Source organism: Bos javanicus, chromosome 25, assembly GCF_032452875.1.
Source record: "Bos javanicus breed banteng chromosome 25, ARS-OSU_banteng_1.0, whole genome shotgun sequence".
Taxonomy (NCBI): domain Eukaryota; kingdom Metazoa; phylum Chordata; class Mammalia; order Artiodactyla; family Bovidae; genus Bos; species Bos javanicus.
The window spans coordinates 40,903,904-40,924,845 of NC_083892.1; the positions used below are offsets into that span (position 1 = coordinate 40,903,904).

At 49.5% G+C, this 20,942-nt stretch overlaps 1 protein-coding gene across 4 annotated transcripts; it reads right to left on the reverse strand.

Annotated features, from left to right (window-relative positions):
* Positions 1–721: 721 nt before the first annotated feature.
* Positions 722–20,135, reverse strand: CHST12 (carbohydrate sulfotransferase 12). Of its 4 annotated transcripts, XM_061402344.1 has the most exons (3): positions 20,043–20,135; positions 19,619–19,761; positions 722–2,475 (listed from the first exon to the last, which is right to left on the reverse strand). In XM_061402344.1, exon 3 carries the CDS (start codon positions 2,400–2,402, stop codon positions 1,143–1,145), a length of 1,260 nt encoding a protein of 419 aa, XP_061258328.1. In that variant the 5' UTR covers positions 2,403–2,475; positions 19,619–19,761; positions 20,043–20,135; the 3' UTR covers positions 722–1,142. The 4 variants fall into 4 exon arrangements, with proteins under 4 accessions (XP_061258328.1, XP_061258326.1, XP_061258327.1 ...); XM_061402342.1 differs by lacking the exons at positions 19,619–19,761; positions 20,043–20,135 and adding an exon at positions 18,968–19,067; XM_061402343.1 differs by lacking the exons at positions 19,619–19,761; positions 20,043–20,135 and adding an exon at positions 18,932–19,036.
* Between the last annotated feature and the right edge of the window lie 807 nt (positions 20,136–20,942).

Below are 20,942 nucleotides of genomic sequence, written 5' to 3' on the forward strand. Positions count from 1 at the left end.
ACGCAGGAAGACAGGCCGTGATGCCCGTCACTGACAAGAGTCACTCGGCAGGTCCTGGTCTGCCAGCGTGACGGTGCCATCACGAGCAAATGCCCTCCGGGTGGTGACCAGGACAGCCAGGTGGAATCATTTCGGGCAGGCCTGAGGGGTGACATTTGGTTCTCACCTAACGTACTCGAGGCAAAGGCAGGGACAAGTATAAACCAGCTGTCTTCTTCATTAGCATCACCTCTGGCTGATGCATGATGACATAATTTCCCAAAGAAAACGCCCCAGCCTTCCCTTTTCACATGGATCACCTAATCAGAGAGCTTCCCCACTGGCTCAGTGGTAAAGAACCCACCCGCCAGGCAGGAGACCCGGGTTTGACCCCTGGGTAGGGAAGATCCCGTGGAGAAGGGAATGGCAACCCACTCCAGTGTTCTTGCCTGGAAAATCCCCACGACAGAGGAGCCTGGCGGGCTACAGTCCATGAGTTCACAAAGAGTCGGACACGGCGGAGCGACTAAACAAAGCAGCTTTCCCTCCTGGAGGGTGTGCTGCCCTTGCACAAACACAGGAAGGCCGTCTTAAACCCAAGGCCCTCCCTCCTGCGGAAGACAACCAGGAACCCTCCCTTCCTGAAATCGAGGCCCTGAAGCCTCAGCGCGGGCCACGGTGTTGCTCGGGGCCCTGGTGAGCATGCTGCCCAGCCGGAAGAACCACAGTGCAGGCGGCAGGAGCAGGTGTAACCTTTTACTCCACACCACTTCCTTCTCCACTTTTCATATTAAATATCTGAAATATATTAATCTTAAAAAAACAATATTAACTCAATGAATGCAGTACTCAATGAATTAACAGTACTCAGTGAATGCAGGGAAGGAGTAAACAGTAAGTCTAGACTGCAAAACCATAGGTTATTTTACAAACTGGAGTGTGGGTGTGATCCGTTCCAGGAGTTTCCAGCGGGCTCGTCAACAGAGCACTGTGGAATTCTGCGATGCGTCACACCAGGAGAGAAACGAAGCCGTAAAAAAATATATGTGGCAGGCCAGCGCTCCGTGCCCTGGAGGACGGCCACGGCGCCACAGGCCCTCCCTTCAGGTTGAAAGGACAGCAGAAGCACTTGTTTTTTGGTGTTCGGGATTCCCCCAGCGCCTTCAGTCTCTAAGTAGATTTTCGGGCTTGGGGTAGCCGAAGAGAACAAAATCTGCTTCGTACAGTTTGTAAAGCTGCTGCCTCCAGGCCAGGGGGATTTTGGCAAACCAGCCTTCCTCCCAGCTGCTGGCAGTCCTGTTCCGGTAACTCGGGGGGAACTGCAGCAGCTTGTCCACCTTCAGCAGCCGCAGCAGCTGGGCGGCGTCCTGGTCCAGGGTCTCCAGCTTCCCCACGAAGTCGTAGTCGATCTGGCAGGGGTGGCAGAGCCGGTGCACCTGCCTCCAGTGCTCGTTGAAGGGCGCCAGCTGCTCGGTGTCCGGGTCCAGCAGGTACTGGATGAAGGTGGCGAAGGACAGCCTGAGGCCGGCGCTGAAGGCCTCGCTGACCGAGGCGGGCAGGCTGGTGTGGTTGGAGTACCTCTTCAGCATGGGCACCGCGAACTTCTGGTAGAACTCCTCGTTCTCCAGCTCGAACTTGCTGCGGAAAGCCGAGATGAGGCGGACGAAGGGGTCGCGCACAAACAGGAACTTGGTGTACTTCTTCAGTTTAATCTTCATGAGGTGCCTGGAGAACTTCCCGTAACGCCGCCAGAACTTGTTGAAGGTCAGGTGGGTGCTGGAGTTGTGCACGTACTCCCGGGGGATGTCCAGCGGGTCGCGGTAGGGCGTGCCCTGGTCCGAGAGGCTCTGGCTCAGGACGATCATCACGCGCTTCCAGTTGGTGCAGGCCACCTTGGGCACGTAGCAGTAGATGACCCCGTGGCGGTCGTCCACGATGAGGTGGTTCAGCTCGTAGTTGGGGATGTCGTCGAAGGAGCGCTCCTTGGTGGGGAACACAAAGCTGTCGTTGGCGCAGAACCCCCTCAGCACGCTCCTCCGCTCGGCCTGCCGTGCGTCCGGGTCTGCACTCTGCTGGGCAGCGTGGCTGGACCAGTCGTAGCCCCTCACGCTCTCCTCCAGGTTGCCGAGCACAGGCTTGCTGGAGGCCGGCAGGGAAGGCTGCTCCACCCTTTTACTCAAAAGGGGACCCTGCTTCTCCCTGACGAAGCTCTCCAAAATCTCAAGGCTGGAGGTGAAGACGTCCCCGGACGCTGAATTGGGGCTGGGGAAGGGCTTTAGCGCATGCGGCCTGGAGAGGGCCGTGTGCAGGTTGAAGTGGGCGGGGCCCATGTTGTCCCAGTACACGATGATCAGGAGGACCATGAAGGCGGACCCCAAGACCAGCCACAGGCGGAAGAGCCGGCTCTTGGTCATCGTGTCCATGGATGCCCAGGCCTTTCCCTGGGCCCTTTCACTTCGGCTTCTGGTAGAGACAGGACGCCGTGCTCTGAGGAAGCTGGAAGACAACAGAGGCCAAGTGAGTGATTAAGGTCCTCTCCCAGCCTGCAGCCCCGACAGGAGGGGCTGCTTCTCCACCTCTTCACCCTCTGTGAGCTGAGCTTTGTGGGGGACCTGGTGGGTGGGCGTCAGCTTCCCCACGTGATGTGACCCCCTTGCCCCACCCCAAGCCCCTTCTGCTGCGTCCACATCATCCAAACGAACACGTGAGCCGGGCCCCGTGAGAGGCCGAGGGAGCGCGTGATCTGGGCAGGCTTCTGCCGGGGCTCAGCCTTCACCCCACAGCACCGGCGGATGCTCAGGAGGGAAGACACGTGTGTGCTGGGGCTTCAGCACTGTGGAGGGCTGTCGCATGGCAGAGGGGGCAACTCCAGAAGAGAAAACCCGAAAATGAATCAAACCCATGGAAGGAGTGCCCAATAACCACAGGTGGGCCCGGACCCAGAATGGGCTGCTTGCTAAGCCGTCCAGGGCTTCTCGCGCTGTGGACATCGGGGCACAGAGGGACGGAGCTCGTCTTGGGAAGTCCAAAGGAGAGTCCCGCGCTGAGCACTCTCTGGGACAACTCCCAGTGTATACCTCTGAGTCTACGTTTCTAGTAGACTATGCACCTGGTATCCAACACATTTTCATTAGGCAGAAATTTGAATACAATCTCTATGCACCTTTGCAGCTTTTGTTTACCCTTAATTCACTTTTTTTTTTTAATGGGAAAGTGAAACATACTCATGGTAAAGACGTTGGCAGACTGTGGTGCTGGAAAAGACTCTCAAGAGTTCCTTAGACAGCAGAGAGATGCAACCAGTCAATCCTAAAGGAAATCAACCCTGAATATTCATCAGAAGGACTGATGCTGAAGCTTCAATACTCTGGCCACCTGATGCAAAGAACTGACTCACTGGAAAAGATCCTGATGCTGGGAAAGACTGAGGGCAGGAGGAGAAGGCGGTGACACAGGATGAGATGGCTGGATGGCATCACTGACTCAATGGACATGAGTTTGAGTGAGCTCTGGGAAATAGTGAAGCACAGGGAGGCCTGGCGTGCTGCAGCCCGTGGGGTCGCAAAGAGTTGGACACAACTTGGCAACTGAACAGCAACATGTAATTATTACACATTGGGAGGAAACAGCAGCTGCTCCAGGGTCTGTGCCTGGAGAGTCCCAGGGACGGGGAGCCTGGTGGGCTGGCGTCTATGGGGTCGCACAGAGTTGGACACGACTGAAGTGACTCAGCAGCAGCAGCAGCAGCAGACAGGTAATGAGCCACACCACAGAAATCCTGAAGCAAGACTGCTGGTGAGGTATCCTGCTGTCTCTTGTACAACTGTTGCTGCAGCTTTAGCTGGCTCCCTGCGAGTGGGTGTGAGTGAAAAAAGCAGCAGCAACACTGCAACAGCTTTCAATACCCTTTTAATGGTAATGGTTATAATCACACACTTTTACAACCTATTTTTAAACTAGATCACAAGTACCCATGTCACTGAAGATTTCAAGACCATCCCTTCTCAAGGATGTGCCAGGGTGAACAGTTTATAAAGATGAAGATGAAACCATATATATATATATATTTTTTTTTTTTTTAAAGTTTGCTACAGGCTGAGAAAGCAGCAAAGGGAAAAAGTAACTTAAGATGTCAGGTGATTTAAGAGACCAGTTTTCACTTTTAATATTAAGACCAACAAACAGAGTAGCAGTGATGCTGAGCCACGGTCGCATCTTGTGGACACAGGCACAGATCAGCCGCATGTTCATAATGCAAAGAACCACCTGGCCTGATGACCTAAACGCTTTATTTTTCAACCAAGAAGCAGTATACGACACTAATAAATGCCGGTGTCTACACTGTTTACAAACTCTGACTCTCTTTATTAATAATTGCAAGGAAAAGACACGATCACAGTCACAAAAAAGACAAATATTGTCTTCCCACTTACATGAGGTTCCTAAAGGACTCAGACTCATAGAGACAGAAAGTAGAAGAGCCACTGCCAGGGGCTGGGGAGGGGTGGGGAGCCAGTGTCCAGTGGGTACAGAGTCTGATGGGACGATGACAGGAGTTCTCTCAACGGATGGTGGTGACGGCTGCACAAGAGCTATGTCACGTTCAAGTGACATGAACGTGCTCATGTCATTGAACTGAGCCCTTAAACACGGCCTAGGTGGTAAGTTTCATGTTATGTGTATTTTACCACAAAGAAAACATTGGAGGAAGAAAAATGCATTAGAGCGGTAACAGTCGACTTGTGGAGGAATTTCCAAGAGGTGATGCTGCATGAATACGGCAAATGTTGGACAGTGGGTAAAAACTAAAGCAAGGCCTAAATATGGTAGAGAACTGTCTGAGGCTAAGCTCCGAGCCTGCTGCTGGGGCCACAGGTTACTTGTACAACCCGTGCAAAAGCTCCACAGGTGACTCTACCTGCAATCTGTTTATTAAGCAAACACTAAAGTTTTAAAAATTTATAATTGGGGGTTATTGCACAAAAACAGGACAGGTCTTCTCCTTGGGACAGTGGAGACGCTGCGTCTGGTTACTCACTGGGCGACTGGTCCGGGAGCCTTGTCTCACCCCGGCGTCCTGCCACGTCATGGCCCCTTCCAGCCCTTCCACACCACGGGGACGCGCCCTACACACCAGGCGAGGCAGCGCTGACCCACGAGGCTGAGGCCACGGTTCATTTCAACATCAAGGAACAAGGGCAGTCCTCTGTGTTGTCATCTTTAACCTCAAACAAGCCACAAAAGCAGCAGTGGTGGAAACCCAACGGGCTGCGCGCATTAAATGGCCTGTGAGAGCAGTGCTCCGGGAGGAAGGACCATGGCTGCCTTCACACATGCACGGAGCCCAAAAATACAGCGTCTCGGAACTGCGACGAGAGAGCAGAGGAGCGAACAGAGCAGAGACTAGCACACAGCACTGCCAGCAGCAAGCTTTACTCTTCAAAAGGGAGCGGGACATCCGGGAACTTCTGGCCCAGCAGCCTGGGCAGCTCAAGCCAGATAATCCAGGCAACACATCCCCGTCCTCTGGGGGAGATAGCAGAATGACAGGCAAAGCCAGGCTGAGAACCGACGAGCGTGCTTAGACACTTCAGTCGTGTCCGACTGTGTGACCCCGTGAACTGCAGTCTGCCAGGCTCTTCTGCCCATGGGACTCTCCTGGCAAGAATACTGGAGTAGGTTGCCATGCCCTCCTCCAGGGGATCTTCCTGACCCAGGGATCAAACCCGCATCTCCTGTATCCCCTGCATTACAGGCGGATGTGCTGAGCCACTGGGGAAGCCTGCTGAGAACCACAGACAGCTTCAAAAACATGTCAGGGAACAACAGTGACCTCATAAAGTAATTTCTGATTCATAAAATAAGGGCATTATTTCTGAACATAAATCTCCCAGTATTTCAAAAAGCGGTCAACAAAAAGCCCCACCAGTTTTGAAGCAGCAGAGCAAGAAGAGCCTTCACAGAGGAAATGCTCCCTGTCAGTCTCGAGCTTTTGCCTCCAGCAACAGAACCAACAGCAGAGCTGAGCTAGAAGTTTCATCTCTGGAGGGCTGGTTTTCTACCAAAGCAGAACACTGTGTCTAGGTAGAGTTTCTGGGCTCAAGGAGGGGGGGCTGTTAAGCATTTCTGCTCACACAGGGCAGGGTATGATGCCAAAGCAGACGTGGCCACCCCTGGAGGCAAGCACCCCAGGCAAGCTGGCTGCCCACCTACGGCTGCTGGTCTGAAGGAGCCGTCATGCCAACGACAGACAGGAGTCCAGGAAGATGGGGAGGTCTGTGACACAGAGCTGAGGGCCGACCTCCCTCACGCTCAGGAGCGTGTCACCCCAACACATTGAAAGCGAGGGCCACGTGGCCAGACCCACAGTCAGACACGTGTAAGGGCATTTCCCACAGTTTAATGGCAGAACAGTACAGAAAGGTCCAGCGGTGTGTGCTAACTTCATACGTCAACTTGACTGAGCTACGGCTGCGCAGGTGGTTGGTCCCACACTCCAGCGTGTCTGTGAGGGTGATTCTGGATGAGATTCAAGTTTGAATCGGTAGGCCGAGTAAAGCAGATGGTCCTCGCCCGTGTAGGTTAGCCTCGCCCACTTTGTTGAAAGCCTGACTAGAACAAAAGGGCAAAGGAAGAGAGACTTCCCTCGCTCCACCGACTGTCTTTGAGCTGGAGCGCTGGCTTCCTGCCTTCAGACTCGGACAAGCATTGGAACCCTCACCACGGGCGTTCCTGGTTCTCAGGTCTCAGACTCAGATTGGAACCCACCAGCGGCTCCCTGGGTCTGAACTTCTCAGCCTCCACACCAATTTTTATGCAGGCAATTCCTTGTGATAAACACACACGCAGACACACACACGCACAGACATGTACACACACACCCCTTACTGGGTTGTTTTTCTGGAGAGCCCTCACTAATATATGGATGTTTATTTTGTCATTTGGACTGGGGTTTGTGGGTCTGTGTGTGTTTGTGTATTTACTACATAGTATACAAATCTGCCTGCAATGCAGGAGACCCCGGTTTGGTTCCTGGGTTGGGAGGATCCCCTGGAGAAGAGATAGGCTACCCACTCCAGTATTCTTGGGCTTCCCTCATGGCTCAGACGGTGAAGAATCCACCTGCAATGTGGATTGAGTTCCATCCCTGGGTTGAGAAGACCCCCTGGAGGAGGGCATGGCAACTCAACTCCAGTATTCTTGCTTAGAGAATCCCATGGACAGAGGAGCCTGGCGGGCTACAGTCCATGAGGTCACAAAGAGTCGGACATGACTAAGTGACTAAGCAGAAGAAGAAGCAGAAGCAGACAGATACAAATGATCAAACCAGTCAGAATTAAACAGTGAGTGGTAATAAATGGAAATTAATGGATCTGTTGTTGTGGAAAGGAATGTTAGATGCAGAGAATTTCAGCCAGTATAGAATATCCAATACAAGTATTCCAGAGGGAGAAGCTGAGATTCTTTTTTCCCCCTATCGATACCCTGCTGTTCCAGTGCCCCATTTGTTTAGAAGACTGCTCTTTCCTGATTAAATCACATTAGCACCTCCGCTTTTTTTTCCTAAGTGAAGTTTACTGAGGTATGATTTTTACACAAAAAAACACACTCTTTTAAACTGCACAGTCTGATTAGTCTGGGCAAATGAACACTGTGTTTAAGACACAGAACATTCCCATCATCCCCCAAAGTTCCCACACCGTCCCCAACATCCAGCCCCAGGCAGCTGCCAATCTGTTATCTGCCCTGTAGTCCTGCCTCTTCTAGAATGTCACAGAAATGGAATTACACAGGAAGCGAGAGCTTGTATTTGGCTTCCTTCACTTAACAAGATGCTTTTGAGATTTGTCTAGGATGTCGCTTGTTTCACGGCTGAACAGTACTTGCTATGTGGATAAACCATTATCTGTTTATCCATTTACCAACTGACGAACTTTGGAGTTAGTTCTCTTTTTTGGTTATTATGAAAAAAATTGATACCAGCTTTTTTTGCATACAGACCAAGTTTTTTTTTTTTATGCTGAGACATTCAAAAAGTCAAAAAGATTGTACAGATTTTTCATTTCCTGGAAGGTTCTATAAGATCCATAACAGCAGATGTTCTAGAATAAAGCTTAGGGATTCTATTTAAAGATGAATCAAACTGACCATCAAAATATGATATATGAATCTTAGATTATCATTTTTCAATTATAAAATTTTATGGGCTCAAGTGATTACAGCAAGTTTGTGGGGCAAAAGGTTAATATACAAAAGTTAACCATTTTCCTATATATCAGCAATGAACAAGTGGAATTTGAAATTAAAAACACAATTCCATTTATTAGCACCTTCCCAAAATATAATACTTATGTATAAATTTAATATGTACAAGATCTCTATGAAGAAAACTGAAAAATTCTGATGAATGAAATCATCAGAACTAAATAAATGAAGAGATATTCCATGTGCAAACTAAGGATAGGAAGACTCAATATTGTCAAGATGTCAGTTCTTCCCAGCTCCATCGACAGATTAATCCCAGCCAAAATCCCAGCAAGTTCTTTGCAGACATCAACAAACTCTTTCTAAAGTTTGTACATGGAGGCAAAAGACCCAGAGTAGCCAAACAATACTGAAGGAGAAGAATAAAGCTGGAAGATTGATGCTATGAGGCTTCAAGATTTACCACAAAGCTGCAGTCATCAAAATGGTGTGGTATTGGCAAAAAATAGAGAACTAGATCAGTGGGACAGAATGGAGCCCAGAAACAGACCCCCATACGGCCAACTGATTTTTAACAAAGGAGCAAAGGCAGAACAATGGAAGAAGACTGCAACAAATGGTGCTGGAGCAACCGGACATCCACACGTCAAAAAAAAGAATCTAGACACAGACTTTACACCCCTCACAGAAATTAACTCAAAATGGATAAGAGACCTAAATGAAAAATGCAAAACGATTAAAGCTCCGAGAAGAAAACTTAAACGACCTTGCATATGGCGATACCTTTTAGATAACACCAAAGACACTATCCGTGAATGAGATTACTGTCCACACAAAGGTCTGTATAAGAATGTTCACTGTGACTTCATTCAAAATTACTACAAACTGAAAACAACCCCACCAAGTGAATGAATCAACAAACTGGTGTGCACATTCGGCAGAAAAACCGCTCAACGATAAAAAAGAACGAGTCACTGATTCACACATCCATACACGCCGATTCACACATCCATACACGCCGATTCACACATCCATACACATAACCACACAGACGGATCCTGCAGATGAACCCAGACACGAAAGAGCACACGCCACATGATTTCACTTTCAAGTTCATAAAAGGCAAAATTAGTTAACAGAAAGCATCAACTGCCAAGGGACAGGGGGAAATGTGGGCGAGGGACATTTTCTATTCCATTGTCTGTAAGGGTGGTTACACAGGTGGGTATATCTGTCATGGAAGTTAACGCTTAAAATGCGTGCATTTGATTGCATGTAAATTATACCTCAATGCATTTGACTGGAAGGGGAAAAAATGTGAGCGGTCTTATTCATTCAATCTCCGAGAGTTAAAACTTTTCAGCATAAACTCTATGCAACTAACCAGCTGTCACTCACTCCCACCATGGACGACAAGAACACCAGCGCTGAAGTCCTGCACACACGCTTAGAGACTGCGAAGAGAAGGACAAGGATTCCGAGGCCCAGGCCAGTCTCTGCCGAGCGGCCTGGCGTATTTCTTTAAGTCTGAGTTTTACTTCTTTACCTATAAAACAAGAATAATCAAGGTCTTCCTGCTACCCAGAGATACTGAGAGGATGAAAATGAGAAAATATCAGCTAAATGTTGTAAAATAGTAAAGCATGTTCTTTACACTATACCACTGGCCCTTTTATCTTTCTGTTTCATGTGGCTCTCAAATATAACATTTTTATTATTAGTCATGCTATCTATCAATATCCAGTTATTAGCAGTCAAACAAGAATGTACGATTTTAATTAATTTTATAATAAAAACAATAGTAGCTAATATGCTTTCCAAAGTGCTGATATAAGGTCTGCATTTCTCAAGTTATTTAATCCTCACAATAATTTTGATAGAGTTAGGGCAAAATAGCCAGGCAAGTTGCCCAAGTGTGAACAGCTACCACTGCTCAGAGTTGACATTTGACAACTGATTTCAGAGCCTACGTTCTCAACTATTACACTCTACCAGCCTCTCAGGAAATATTTAATGTGGAATTGGTTGGTTTTTCTAGGCACTCAAATTTTTATCACCTTTATTTCTGAGAGAATTCGCTTCTCCTTGTCCAAATAACCAACTTCTGAGCCTTAAATCAAATGACATGACCTTCATTAAGAAGTCCAACAATGTTTCAAATTTTATTTATTTATGCTACTGGCAAAGAGACCAGAAACTATCTACTTCTTATCCAGCTTTGCAAACACTATATAAGGCAAATAATTCCCTGTGGTTCTCATCACTGCAGTCGACAGAAATCTGGAAAGTTTGTCAGTGAAATCAACATTTACTCTCTGCACCCTCTATTGCCCAGTCCTGCAACTGATGCTCTGGTGCTGGATTAAAACCCCTATTGAAAGGTGTATTTTCACTTCATGCCACCAGCATTGGGGGTTTCAGTTCAGTTCAGTCGCTCAGTTGTGTCCGACTCTTTGCAACCCCATGAATCGCAGCATGCCAGGCCTCCCTGTCCATCACCATCTCCCGGAGTTCACTCAAACTCACGTCTATCGAGTTGGTGATGCCATCCAGCCATCTCATCCTCTGTCGTCCCCTTCTCCTCCTGCCCCCAATCCCTCCCAGCATCAGAGTCTTTTCCAATGAGTCAACTCTTCGCATGAGGTGGCCAAAGTACTGGAGTTTCAGCTTTAGCATCATTCCTTCCAAAGAAATCCCAGGGCTGATCTCCTTCAGAATGGACTGGTTGGATCTCCTTGCAGTCCAAGGGACTCTCAAGAGTCTTCTCCAACACCACAGTTCAAAAGCATCAATTCTTCGGCACTCAGCTTTTTTCACAGTCCAACTCTCACACCCATACATGACCACTGGAAAAACCATAGCCTTGACTAGACGGACCTTTGTTGGCAAAGTAACGTCTCTGCTTTTCAATATGCTATCTAGGATGACTATTGGGGGTTTATTTGCTTGTAAAATTACTTCACTTGTATTCAGTTAACCCTGAGAACTAAATCTGACAGTGTATCCAAATAAAAATAAGTAATAAATGGTGACATTGATGAGAACCAAAGGTTGATGTTCATCCCAGGACACCTGAATGAACACTGAGCCAAACTCAGCCTTTGAAATAAAGTAACTTCCCAGAGAGCTGGCCACAGCACAGACAGCCATCTATTGACATTGTGTCTTCACACCTGGTGTTTGAGCCCAGGGAGAGCCTCACAGTAGCCAGGATACTAAGGTAGGCACTCTGGCCCCATTTTCCCAAATTAGATTTCAGGTTCTTGGGAGACAGGGGTCATGTCTACTATTTCTTCTGTGTTCCTCACAGGACTCAAATACTCGTTGCGAGGTACTTAACTCTGGAATCCAAACAATAACTCATTTCCCAGAGCTAAGTCAATTCAAAGAAATTATTTCAAGGGAAAATAGATAATAAGTTTTACTACGATTAGCTGAAAAACCCGATTAAGGGCTTTATCTTCCTAATACACGCAGACCCTAGCCTCTGCAGCCAGCTCTCACCCGAGTCACTGCAGCAGCCTCTGACCTCTGACCCGGCCTCCCCGCCTCTGCTCTCGTGTCCATACAGTGCAGCCACGGTTATTCCGCCAAGGTCAGATCCCGTCACGGCTCTGCTCAAACTCTCAATCACTGGGGTCCAATGTCTTCCCATTTCCAGTACTTACGATGGCCCATGACCAGCCCTACAGACCTGGGATCCCACACTCCCATGCCTTTCACTCCCCATCAATGGCCCCACTCGAGCCACAGTGGCCTCCTCGCTGTCCACCACCCGCACCAACCAGGCTCCCACTGCCTGGATGGCTCACACCCGGGAATCCTGTGGCTCACCTCGGCACCTCACCTCATCAGCAAGGGCAGCCCTGATCACTCCCCACCCTGCCAGCCCACCCTACCTGCTTCTTCTCTGTCTCATTTGTCATCACCTAATATGAAGTTAAAAGACACTTACTCCTTGGAAGGAAAGTTATGACCAACCTATATAGCATATTCGGAGAAGGCAATGGCACCCCACTCCAGTACTCTTGCCTGGAAAATCCCATGGACGGAGGAGCCTGGTAGGCTGCAGTCCATGGGGTCGCTAAGAGTCGGGCACGACTGAGCGACTTTACTTTCACTTTTCACTTTCATGCATTGGAGAAGGAAATGGCAACCCACTCCAGTGTTCTTGCCTGGAGAATCCCAGGGACAGAGGAGCCTGGTGGGCTGCTGTCTATGGGGTTGCACAGAGCTGGATACAACTGAAGCGACTTAGCAGCATCAGCAGCAGCAGATAGCATATTAAAAAGCAGAGACGTTACTTTGCCAACAAAGGTCCGTCTAGTCAAGGCTATGGTTTTTCCAGTGGTCGTGTATGGATGTGAGAGTTGGACTATGAAGAAAGCTGAGTGCCGAAGAATTGATGCTTTTGAACTGTGGTGTTGGAGAAGACTCTTGAGAGTCCCTTGGACTGCAAGGAGATCCAACCAGTCTATCCTAAAGGAGATCAGTCCTGGGTGTTCATTGGAAGGACTGATGTTGAAGCTGAAACTCCAGTACTTTGGCCACCTCATGCGAAGAGTTGATTTATTGGAAAAGACCCTGATGCTGGGAGAGATTGGGGGCAGGAGGAGAAGGGATGGCATCACCAACTCAATGGACATGAGTTTGAGTGAACTCCGGGAGTTGGTGATGGACAGGGAGGCCCGGCATGCTGTGATTCATGGGGTTGCAAAGAGTCAGACACGACTGAGCGACTGAACTGAATTGAATATTAAATATGATCTCTGTTCATTTCCAAGGCGAACCATTCAATATCATGGTAATCCAAGTCTATGCCCCAACCAGTAACGCTGAAGAAGCTGAACAGTTCTATGAAGACCTACAAGACCTTCTAGAACTAACACCCAAAAAAGATGTCCTTTTCATTATAAGGGACTAGAATGCAAAAGTAGGAAATCAAGAAACACCTGGAGTAACAGGCAAATTTGGCCTTGGAGTACAGAATGAAGCAGGGCAAAGAGTTCTGCCAAGAGAACTGGTCATAGCAAACACCCTCTTCCAACAACACAAGAGAAGACTCTACACATGGACATCACCAGATGGTTGACACCGAAGCCAGATTGATTATATTCTTTGCAGCCAAAGATGGAGAAGCTCTATACAGTCAGAAAAAACAAGACCAGGAGCTGACTATGGCTCAGATCATGAACTCCTTATTGCCAAATTCAGACTTAAATTGAAGAAAGTAGGGAAAACCACTAGACCATTCAGGTATGACCTAAGTTTCTGCCAAAACGTGATCCACTGGAGGAGGGAATGTCAAACCACTCCAGTATTCTTGCCACAAGAACCCCATGAATGAAATTCTTTAACAAGTTAAAAGAAAAAAGCTAAAGAAAGCACCAAATCTCTGATATGTGACCACAGCCAAGAGACAGGATCCTGAGAACAGTAACAACAATGGACAGGAAATAAGAACAAGTAAACTCTCTCCATAAAAAGGGCCTGGTGAGTGATTCAGCTGCACACAGAATACCAAGGGTCTGGCCTCTTCCTTCATTAGAGTGGGAAGCGTAGTGCTTTGTCTTCATTTTGATCAACGTTATGTATGTATGTTAAAGGATTACATTATCAACTGTAAACACAGCCCTCAGTCCCTGCTTTCCTGTTACCCATCTCCATCTTTCTCCCCCATTCTTGTTTGTTTTTGGCCATGCGGCACGTGCGATCACAGTTCCTCGGCCAGGGATCAAACCCGTACCCCTGCAGCGGAAGCACAGAGTCTTAACCACTGGACTGCCAGGGAAGTCCCTCCCTCATTCTTAGCTGTCTCTTTTGGTGTTACCACCTGCCTCTAAGTAATCGCCCTGGGCGATAACCGAATAGTTCAGCTTGGGTATCATCCACTGACTTCCCCAAATAGTGGCAGGCAGCAGGCAGAAATGCAGTCTTTCTTTCCTCCATCAGCCCTTCAAACAAGCATGCCACGCTCATCTCCACGCCTCCTCCAGACAGGCATATCATCATTTTAATGAGAGCGATATTCAATGTTTACATAAATTATTACCGTTGCGCAAAGGCTATTCACAGCAAAGCCTTGCAATACACCATAATTATTTTCCTTTCCTGCACAACGGCTTATTTTCCCCGGAACTTGTTCACAGTCTCGTGCTTTCATTTGCTTTGTTTTCTATGTACTATCACTACTACAACCCCTGCTCTGCCAACTGTCTGCATCTTCCCTCCAGATGCTTCAGGGCACCAGGGACTCTGACTTTCATCTTCCCCAAAAAATCCCTTTGAGGAAACATCGAGGCTCAAGTCATGAGATACCTGCTATCCGTACCCAGTGCCTGGCTTGGCTGGCATCCCAGCTTCTCCACCTACCCAGCAGATTCTTTTCACCTTTTCTCTGAGGATAATTCTATCTCTTCTAGTTCTGACTTTCCAGATTCCCCACCTTATTCTGGGAAAGTACGCTTGCCAGTCATTTCTTTAAAATACATGAGAGACAAATTTTTGGAGCAAGTGTGAAAATATCTTTATTCTACCCTTCTTTGCCTGATTTTAAAATTCAAGGTAAAATATTTTCCTTCAGAATTGTGAAAGCAATGCTCTCTTGCCTCCTAGCTTCCAGTGCTCCTGTAGATGGTTCCCAAGCCATTCTGCTCATCCTGTGATGACCCGCTGGTGGCCTTTGTTCTTTCTCTAGAAGCTAACACAATCTTCTTAGTCCAGAGTTCTGAAATTTCACAGCAGTGTGTCTTGGAGAGAGTGTGCATGGTTCTCTCTCCATGTGAAGTCTCACCATGGAAATTCTGAAACACACACCTTCAGATGCACTTTCAAATAAACTCCTTGCTTCCAAACTCTCACTAGTCACTACCAGAAATTCAGTATTCCTCCCTATACAAACCTGCTCCCCACACTCTGAATATCCAAATTGGGAACTGAACAGACGAGGTGAGTGGCAGATACCTGCATTTTCATCTGTGGTGCTGGTCACTCAGTGGGCCCCTTCAAAGGAGGAAGTTTTGGTTTCAGGATTTACCTTATAATTTTGTGGATGATTTTATCCCATTTCTTGCTGAAACGCTTATTATGTAAACTGCCTAATCTGATCATTTAATTTTCTTTTTTCTCTCATTTTCCATCTCTTTTTGTTGTTGTTCTATTTCCTGAGCTGTCAACTTCTTCACCTACTGAGTTTTTTATTTCTTCCACTGTATTTATACACATGACTCATCTTTTTGGATTTCTGAATGCCCTTTTAAAACAAAAAAAAATCCTCAATCCTCTGTGGTGACCTTTTCCTAAATGGAAAGGAAACCCAAGGAAAGAGGGGATATATGTATAAGTGTGGCGGATTCACTTTGCTGTACAGCAGAAACACAACGTTGTAAAGCAACTATACTCCAATAATGTACATAAAAAAGAGCGCTTTGTGCTTGTCTACTGATGCAGTATTTTCCAGCTCCACGTGTGCGTTAGTGACAGTATGCTTTTTAAGTTTTCTTCCGGCGTACTCTCTACTGCTTCCAAGTGTGTGTCACGATCTCTGTCTTCCCAATCAGAGGTTTCGTCGCTTGTCCCTGGTTGCTGCTGCTGCTGCTGCTAAGTCACTTCAGTCGAGTCCAACTCCGTGTGACCCCATGGACGGCAGCCCACCAGGCTCCCCTGTCCCTGGGATTCTCCAGGCAAGAACACTGGAGTGGGTTGCCATTTCCTTCTCCAATGCGTGAAAGTGAAAAGTCAAAGTGAAGTTGCTCAGTCATGTCCGACTCTTTGTGACCCCATGGACTGCAGCCTACCAGGCTCCTCCGTCCATGGGGTTTTCCAAGCAAGAGTGCTGGAGTGGGGTGCCATTGCCTTCTCTGTGTCCCTGGTTATCCAGTCCTATTTAAGGGGAAAGGGATTAAAAGAACTGGAAGCTTTGGACTCTAGAAGGGAGTTATTAACTATGAGCTTCGTTAGTGAGTGATCCAATTGGGCCTCCTTACTGTGGACCTTCCTGTCATTATTTTGAGATCCTTTCTCAGGCTACTCACTTTCCCCAAAGATTCTTCCGTTCTCCTGCCTGGAAGGAGAAGTACCAATTGACAGTACTCCGGGAGCCACAGAGGCTCCATTTCCTTCACTCTCTTGTGCTCTGTGCAGCCGTCCACCCCTTCTCCCCCATCAACTACACCCAGTGTTTCCTATTCCTCTCTGAAATTCAGTTCTCTAAGCAGTTACAGAAACCACCACCTTGGTTAAGTACAGGAAGTGCTGAGTTACTGAGTCAGTTATCATTAAGCACATCTGCTGGCAAATGACTGGTGAACGATGAGCCTGGCTGCAGCCACAGACCCACTAAGTACTGTGAAACTAGCCACTCCTCTCTGAAGAAAAAGAGAAAGAAACAATCTAAAAATTGAAACTGAAGATGTTAGTTTAAAAAAACTACAAATAGCAGCATTTGTTTCAGTATTATCAATATCCTGTCTCTTACCCAGGAACGGCACTTCAACCTGACACTTTTCTGGAAGAGAACCACTCACTAGCCTTAGTGACTATGCAGTAATGACTGTAAGCTACATTTCCTTTGTCAACCATCCAACGTGCTCCTCTTCTGCCATCTACCCCTTTCCTGCTGGCATTCCCCAGGATTCCCTCCCAGGGCACATTCTTTCTCTCCAAGAGCACATCTCACCCAGGATGGCCCACACATACCGTAAATTTCACAAGCCTAAAAATCAGATGCATTTTAGCCCCTTCCTTCTCTACATTTGCTCCAGTATTCCCTAGCTCAGGTACTGGCCCTCCTCAGCACCCACGTGAGACATCCTGGTTACTTCGGCCTTTTTCCTTTCCCTCTCACCGCATCCCACAGAGTGCAGTAGCACTGTGGACTCTCCTGCTTCTTTCAAGCCGACACCCTTCCTGACTCTCAGCCACTGTTCTGACCCACGCCCCCTTTAACTGCACCCAATTCAGTCTCCATCTCCTGATACCCTGGACCCATTCCTCTGTTCTCACAAGGATTACTTCTCTAAAACACATCTTTCACATTCCACCCCAAACCTTGACTACCCCTCACCAAGAGGATAAAGTCCAAGCTCCCTGGCAAAGCATTCAAGGCCCTTCGATCAGAAACCTCTTTCTGGCCTTGGTTTGCATTTCAATCCTCAAACCCCATCCTCCAATCAACACAGGGACTCACTGCTCCCTCCCCTCAAACATTCCATTCACTTCCTCGTTTCCACACACCCTGGAATGTTCTCCCCAAACTTCACTCATCTCTCAAGGCCCAACTCATGTCACCTCCACTATGGAAAACTTCTGCAACACCTAACAACGAGTTTAGCTGCTCCCTCTTTCTTCGCACTTTGTAAACACCTAGATGACAACGCTAATCACAGGGTATTACAGTCAGGCTACCCATGCCACCAGCTTCGAGCCCTACCTGGCATCTTACGAAGGATGAGAGGCTCAGTTTGCTCAGCTGATGAAGCAGGTGCACACTGAGTGGCAGCGAACAGCACTGCTGGCTTGAAAACACCAGCCCAACGTCTTACAGACCATCTGGCAAGAAAGCGAACATCCATGCATTTCCATGCAGGCACTCTAAATTCTCAGCAGCGCTCCCCTCAGGCAACAATTTCCTAGGTGTTAGCAGACACTTAGGTGGTAGTGTTGCAATATATAAGTGTATCAAATCAACACTCTGCACATCTTAAACTTACACAATGCTACATCAATTATATTTCAATTAAAAAAAATCTTCCCAGTATCTCCTTTTTCACCCTGACACCAGCCCTGTCTCACATTCCCAACACCAGATGTTCACAGAGAAGGGCTAGACTGTGTCCTGATTTGGGGGCAGGTGAGGACCAGCTGAGCTGTTTCTCAGCTGCCCCCTGCCTGGACCCACACATTAGGGGACAGTCTCCTTAGAGATGCGCTTGCATCCACTCTCCCCCAATCCACATTCTCATTCATCCAGGGTCTCCCGAGTCTCTCCGGCGTCGAATCATAAAATAAACAATTCAATAATCACAGGAACACTATGGCTTGTTGTGCTCCGCGCCAGACGGAACCTCGGCTCCAGCCAAAGGCTCGCCGGAGATGTCTTGGTGGCTGCGAGCCCAAGTGGAAGATATAAGTCCTACTGTTCGCGACTAATACATGGCTTCCTCGCGCTGTTTCTGGAGCAAAGGCTCATCTGAGCGGTGCTCTTCCAGGACGCGCCCGCCTCGGCCAGGGCTGCAGTTCAGGCCAGCGGTCAGCGGGTCGGGGGAATGCCCGCGGCTTCGGGCGGCCCAGGGCATCGGGCGGGGCCCCCCCTGCAATAGGCTGGTGCGGGGACGCGTGCGCCCGGGGTGCCCGGCCCCGCGCCGGAGCCCCGAGCGCCTGCTCCCGCTCCACGCTCCCGACCAGCCCGAGGGGGAAGCCGAAGACCCCTCGGCCGCCGCCGGCCCCCTGCAGGATCGATGCCCGGCGGCCAAAACGGGCGGGGACCAGCCCCGACGGCGGGAGTTGACCAGCCGCGAGCTCCAGCGCCCGGTCCAGGTCTCCCTCACCCCCGCAGGACTGGGGCTCAGAGACGGTGCGAGCCCGGCCAAGGTCACACAGCGACGGCGCGGGGGCTCGGCCCGGGGCTGCACCGGACCTGCCCCGGCGGCTGAGGGGGCAGGACCAGCCCCGGCTCGCCGGCGCCACCCCGGTCCTGCGCCCCTCGCCTCACCTCACCCTGCACCCCTCATCTCGCCGCTCGCCTCACCTCGCGCACCCCTCACGTCCCCTCGCATCACCTCACCTCGCGCCGCAGCTCGCGCCTCCAACGCCTCGCCACCGGCGGCGCCTCTCGAGGCCGCCCCTCCACCGGCCCCGCCCCCTGCTCCTCCTCTCGCGAGAAGTCACGGCCGCGGAGGGGCCGGTGAGGCCGAATCGCACCCCCACGCAGTGCGCCTGCGCTTTCCGCACCGCCCCCGGGCCTCCCCAGCCCCTGCCATGTGGCGCCGTATTTACGGCTCGGAGCGACCCCGCCCCCGGCCGCCGGGAGCCCCGCCCCCTTCCCAGTAGCCAATCCTGTGCGGCCGGGCGCTCGAGGCCAGCGCGCTGCTGCAGCCGCTCGGGGTACACCAGGCCAGCACCTGCTGTCTCCCGGGCCGGCTCGCGAGCAGCGACTGCCTGCAGAGCATCCTTATGCCAGGCCCTGTGTGGCCTTGAGCAAGTGACTGAACCTCTCTCTGTGACTGTCTCCAAGTACCTCAGTAGGGCCGCGACTTCGTCCTGCAGGGAGATAACAAGACTCAGATATATGGTGCTGAGCGAGGTGCCTGACGCATCATCTGCACTCCCCTCGTGGTTCTTACTGTTTTGTTTTTTTTAATTGGGGTAAAAATACACATGACATATTGCCTCTAACCATGTTTCATGTACCACGGGGCAGTAAGTGCATTCTTACTTCGTGCAACCGTTTCCACTGTTTGTCCCCAAGACTTTTGCCGTCAGTTGTTCATGGTTCCTCCAGGTGAATGAGTTGCCTTCTGATGAAGCCACGTCTCATTCAGTCACGCGGTGGGGAGATCCTGCTGCTGGGCCCTGGAGCTGGGGGAGTGAAGGAGACAGGAAATTATCTTATTTACATATTATTTATTTGTTTATTCTGTCTGTGGGGATATTCCTTGCTGTGAGGGTTTTTCTCTGGCTGCGGGCGAGGGGGCACTACTCTTCAAGGCAGTGCGTGGGCTTGTCATTGCGGTGGCTTCCTGTGTTGCGGAGCCCTGGCTCTAGGGGAGAGGACTTCAGTGGTTGCAGCATGGTGGGCCCAGTAGCTGTGGCTCCTGGACTCTAGAGCACGGGCTGTAAGCCCCTGAGTGGTGGCTTACTGGCTTAGTGGCTCGGCGGCACGTGGGATCTTTCCAGATCGGGTGTGGAACCGGTGTCTCCTGCTTTGACAGGAGGATTTTTTACCACTGAGCCACCAGGGAAGCCCAGGCCTGCCCTGTTTGAAAAACAAAAACCAGACTGAGACTTCTACCTGCAGCTAGCCCCTTCTCAGCTCATCTCTCAAAGCAGGGGTCTCTGCACACCCTCCATTTCCCTTCATCCTACTTCCTGGAAGAAGGTTTCCTCTAGGAGGCAGGCGCCAGCCAGGCAAAGACAGAAGCACCCGGGGAGATGCAGAGACGCTGGTTATGTTGCATTCCTGCAGTCAGGAGGGACGGTTAGGCCATTTTATCAACAGGGTTCAAAACTTAGATATGTCACCTGTGTCGTCCTGTCTGTGTTAGCTTCCTGTGGTCGCCGTAACAAAGTACCACAGACTGGGTGACTTAGAAGAAAACAGAGATTTAGTCTCTCTCGGCCTGGAAGCTGAAGTCAGAGATCAAGATGCCGACAGGGTGAGTTCCTCGCCTCACAGACGCTGTCTTCTCTGTGTCTCTTCACATGTACTTCCCTCTGTGTCTGTCAGTCTCTGCATTTAAATTTCCCCTTTTAATAAGGACAGTCTCATTGAATTAGTGCCACCCTAATGGCGTAATTTTAACTAGACTTCTTCTAGATATGAGGGGGTAGGACTTTTAGGTATCTTTGTTGCTGCTGCTGCTGCTAAGTCACTTCAGTCGTGTCCGACCCTATGCGACCCCAGAGACGGCAGCCCACCAGGCTCCCCCGTCCCTGGGATTCTCCGGGCAAGAACACTGGAGTGGGTTGCCATTTCCTTCTCCAATGCATGAAAGGGAAAAGTGAAAGTGAAGTCGCTCAGTCGTGTCCGACTCTTTGTG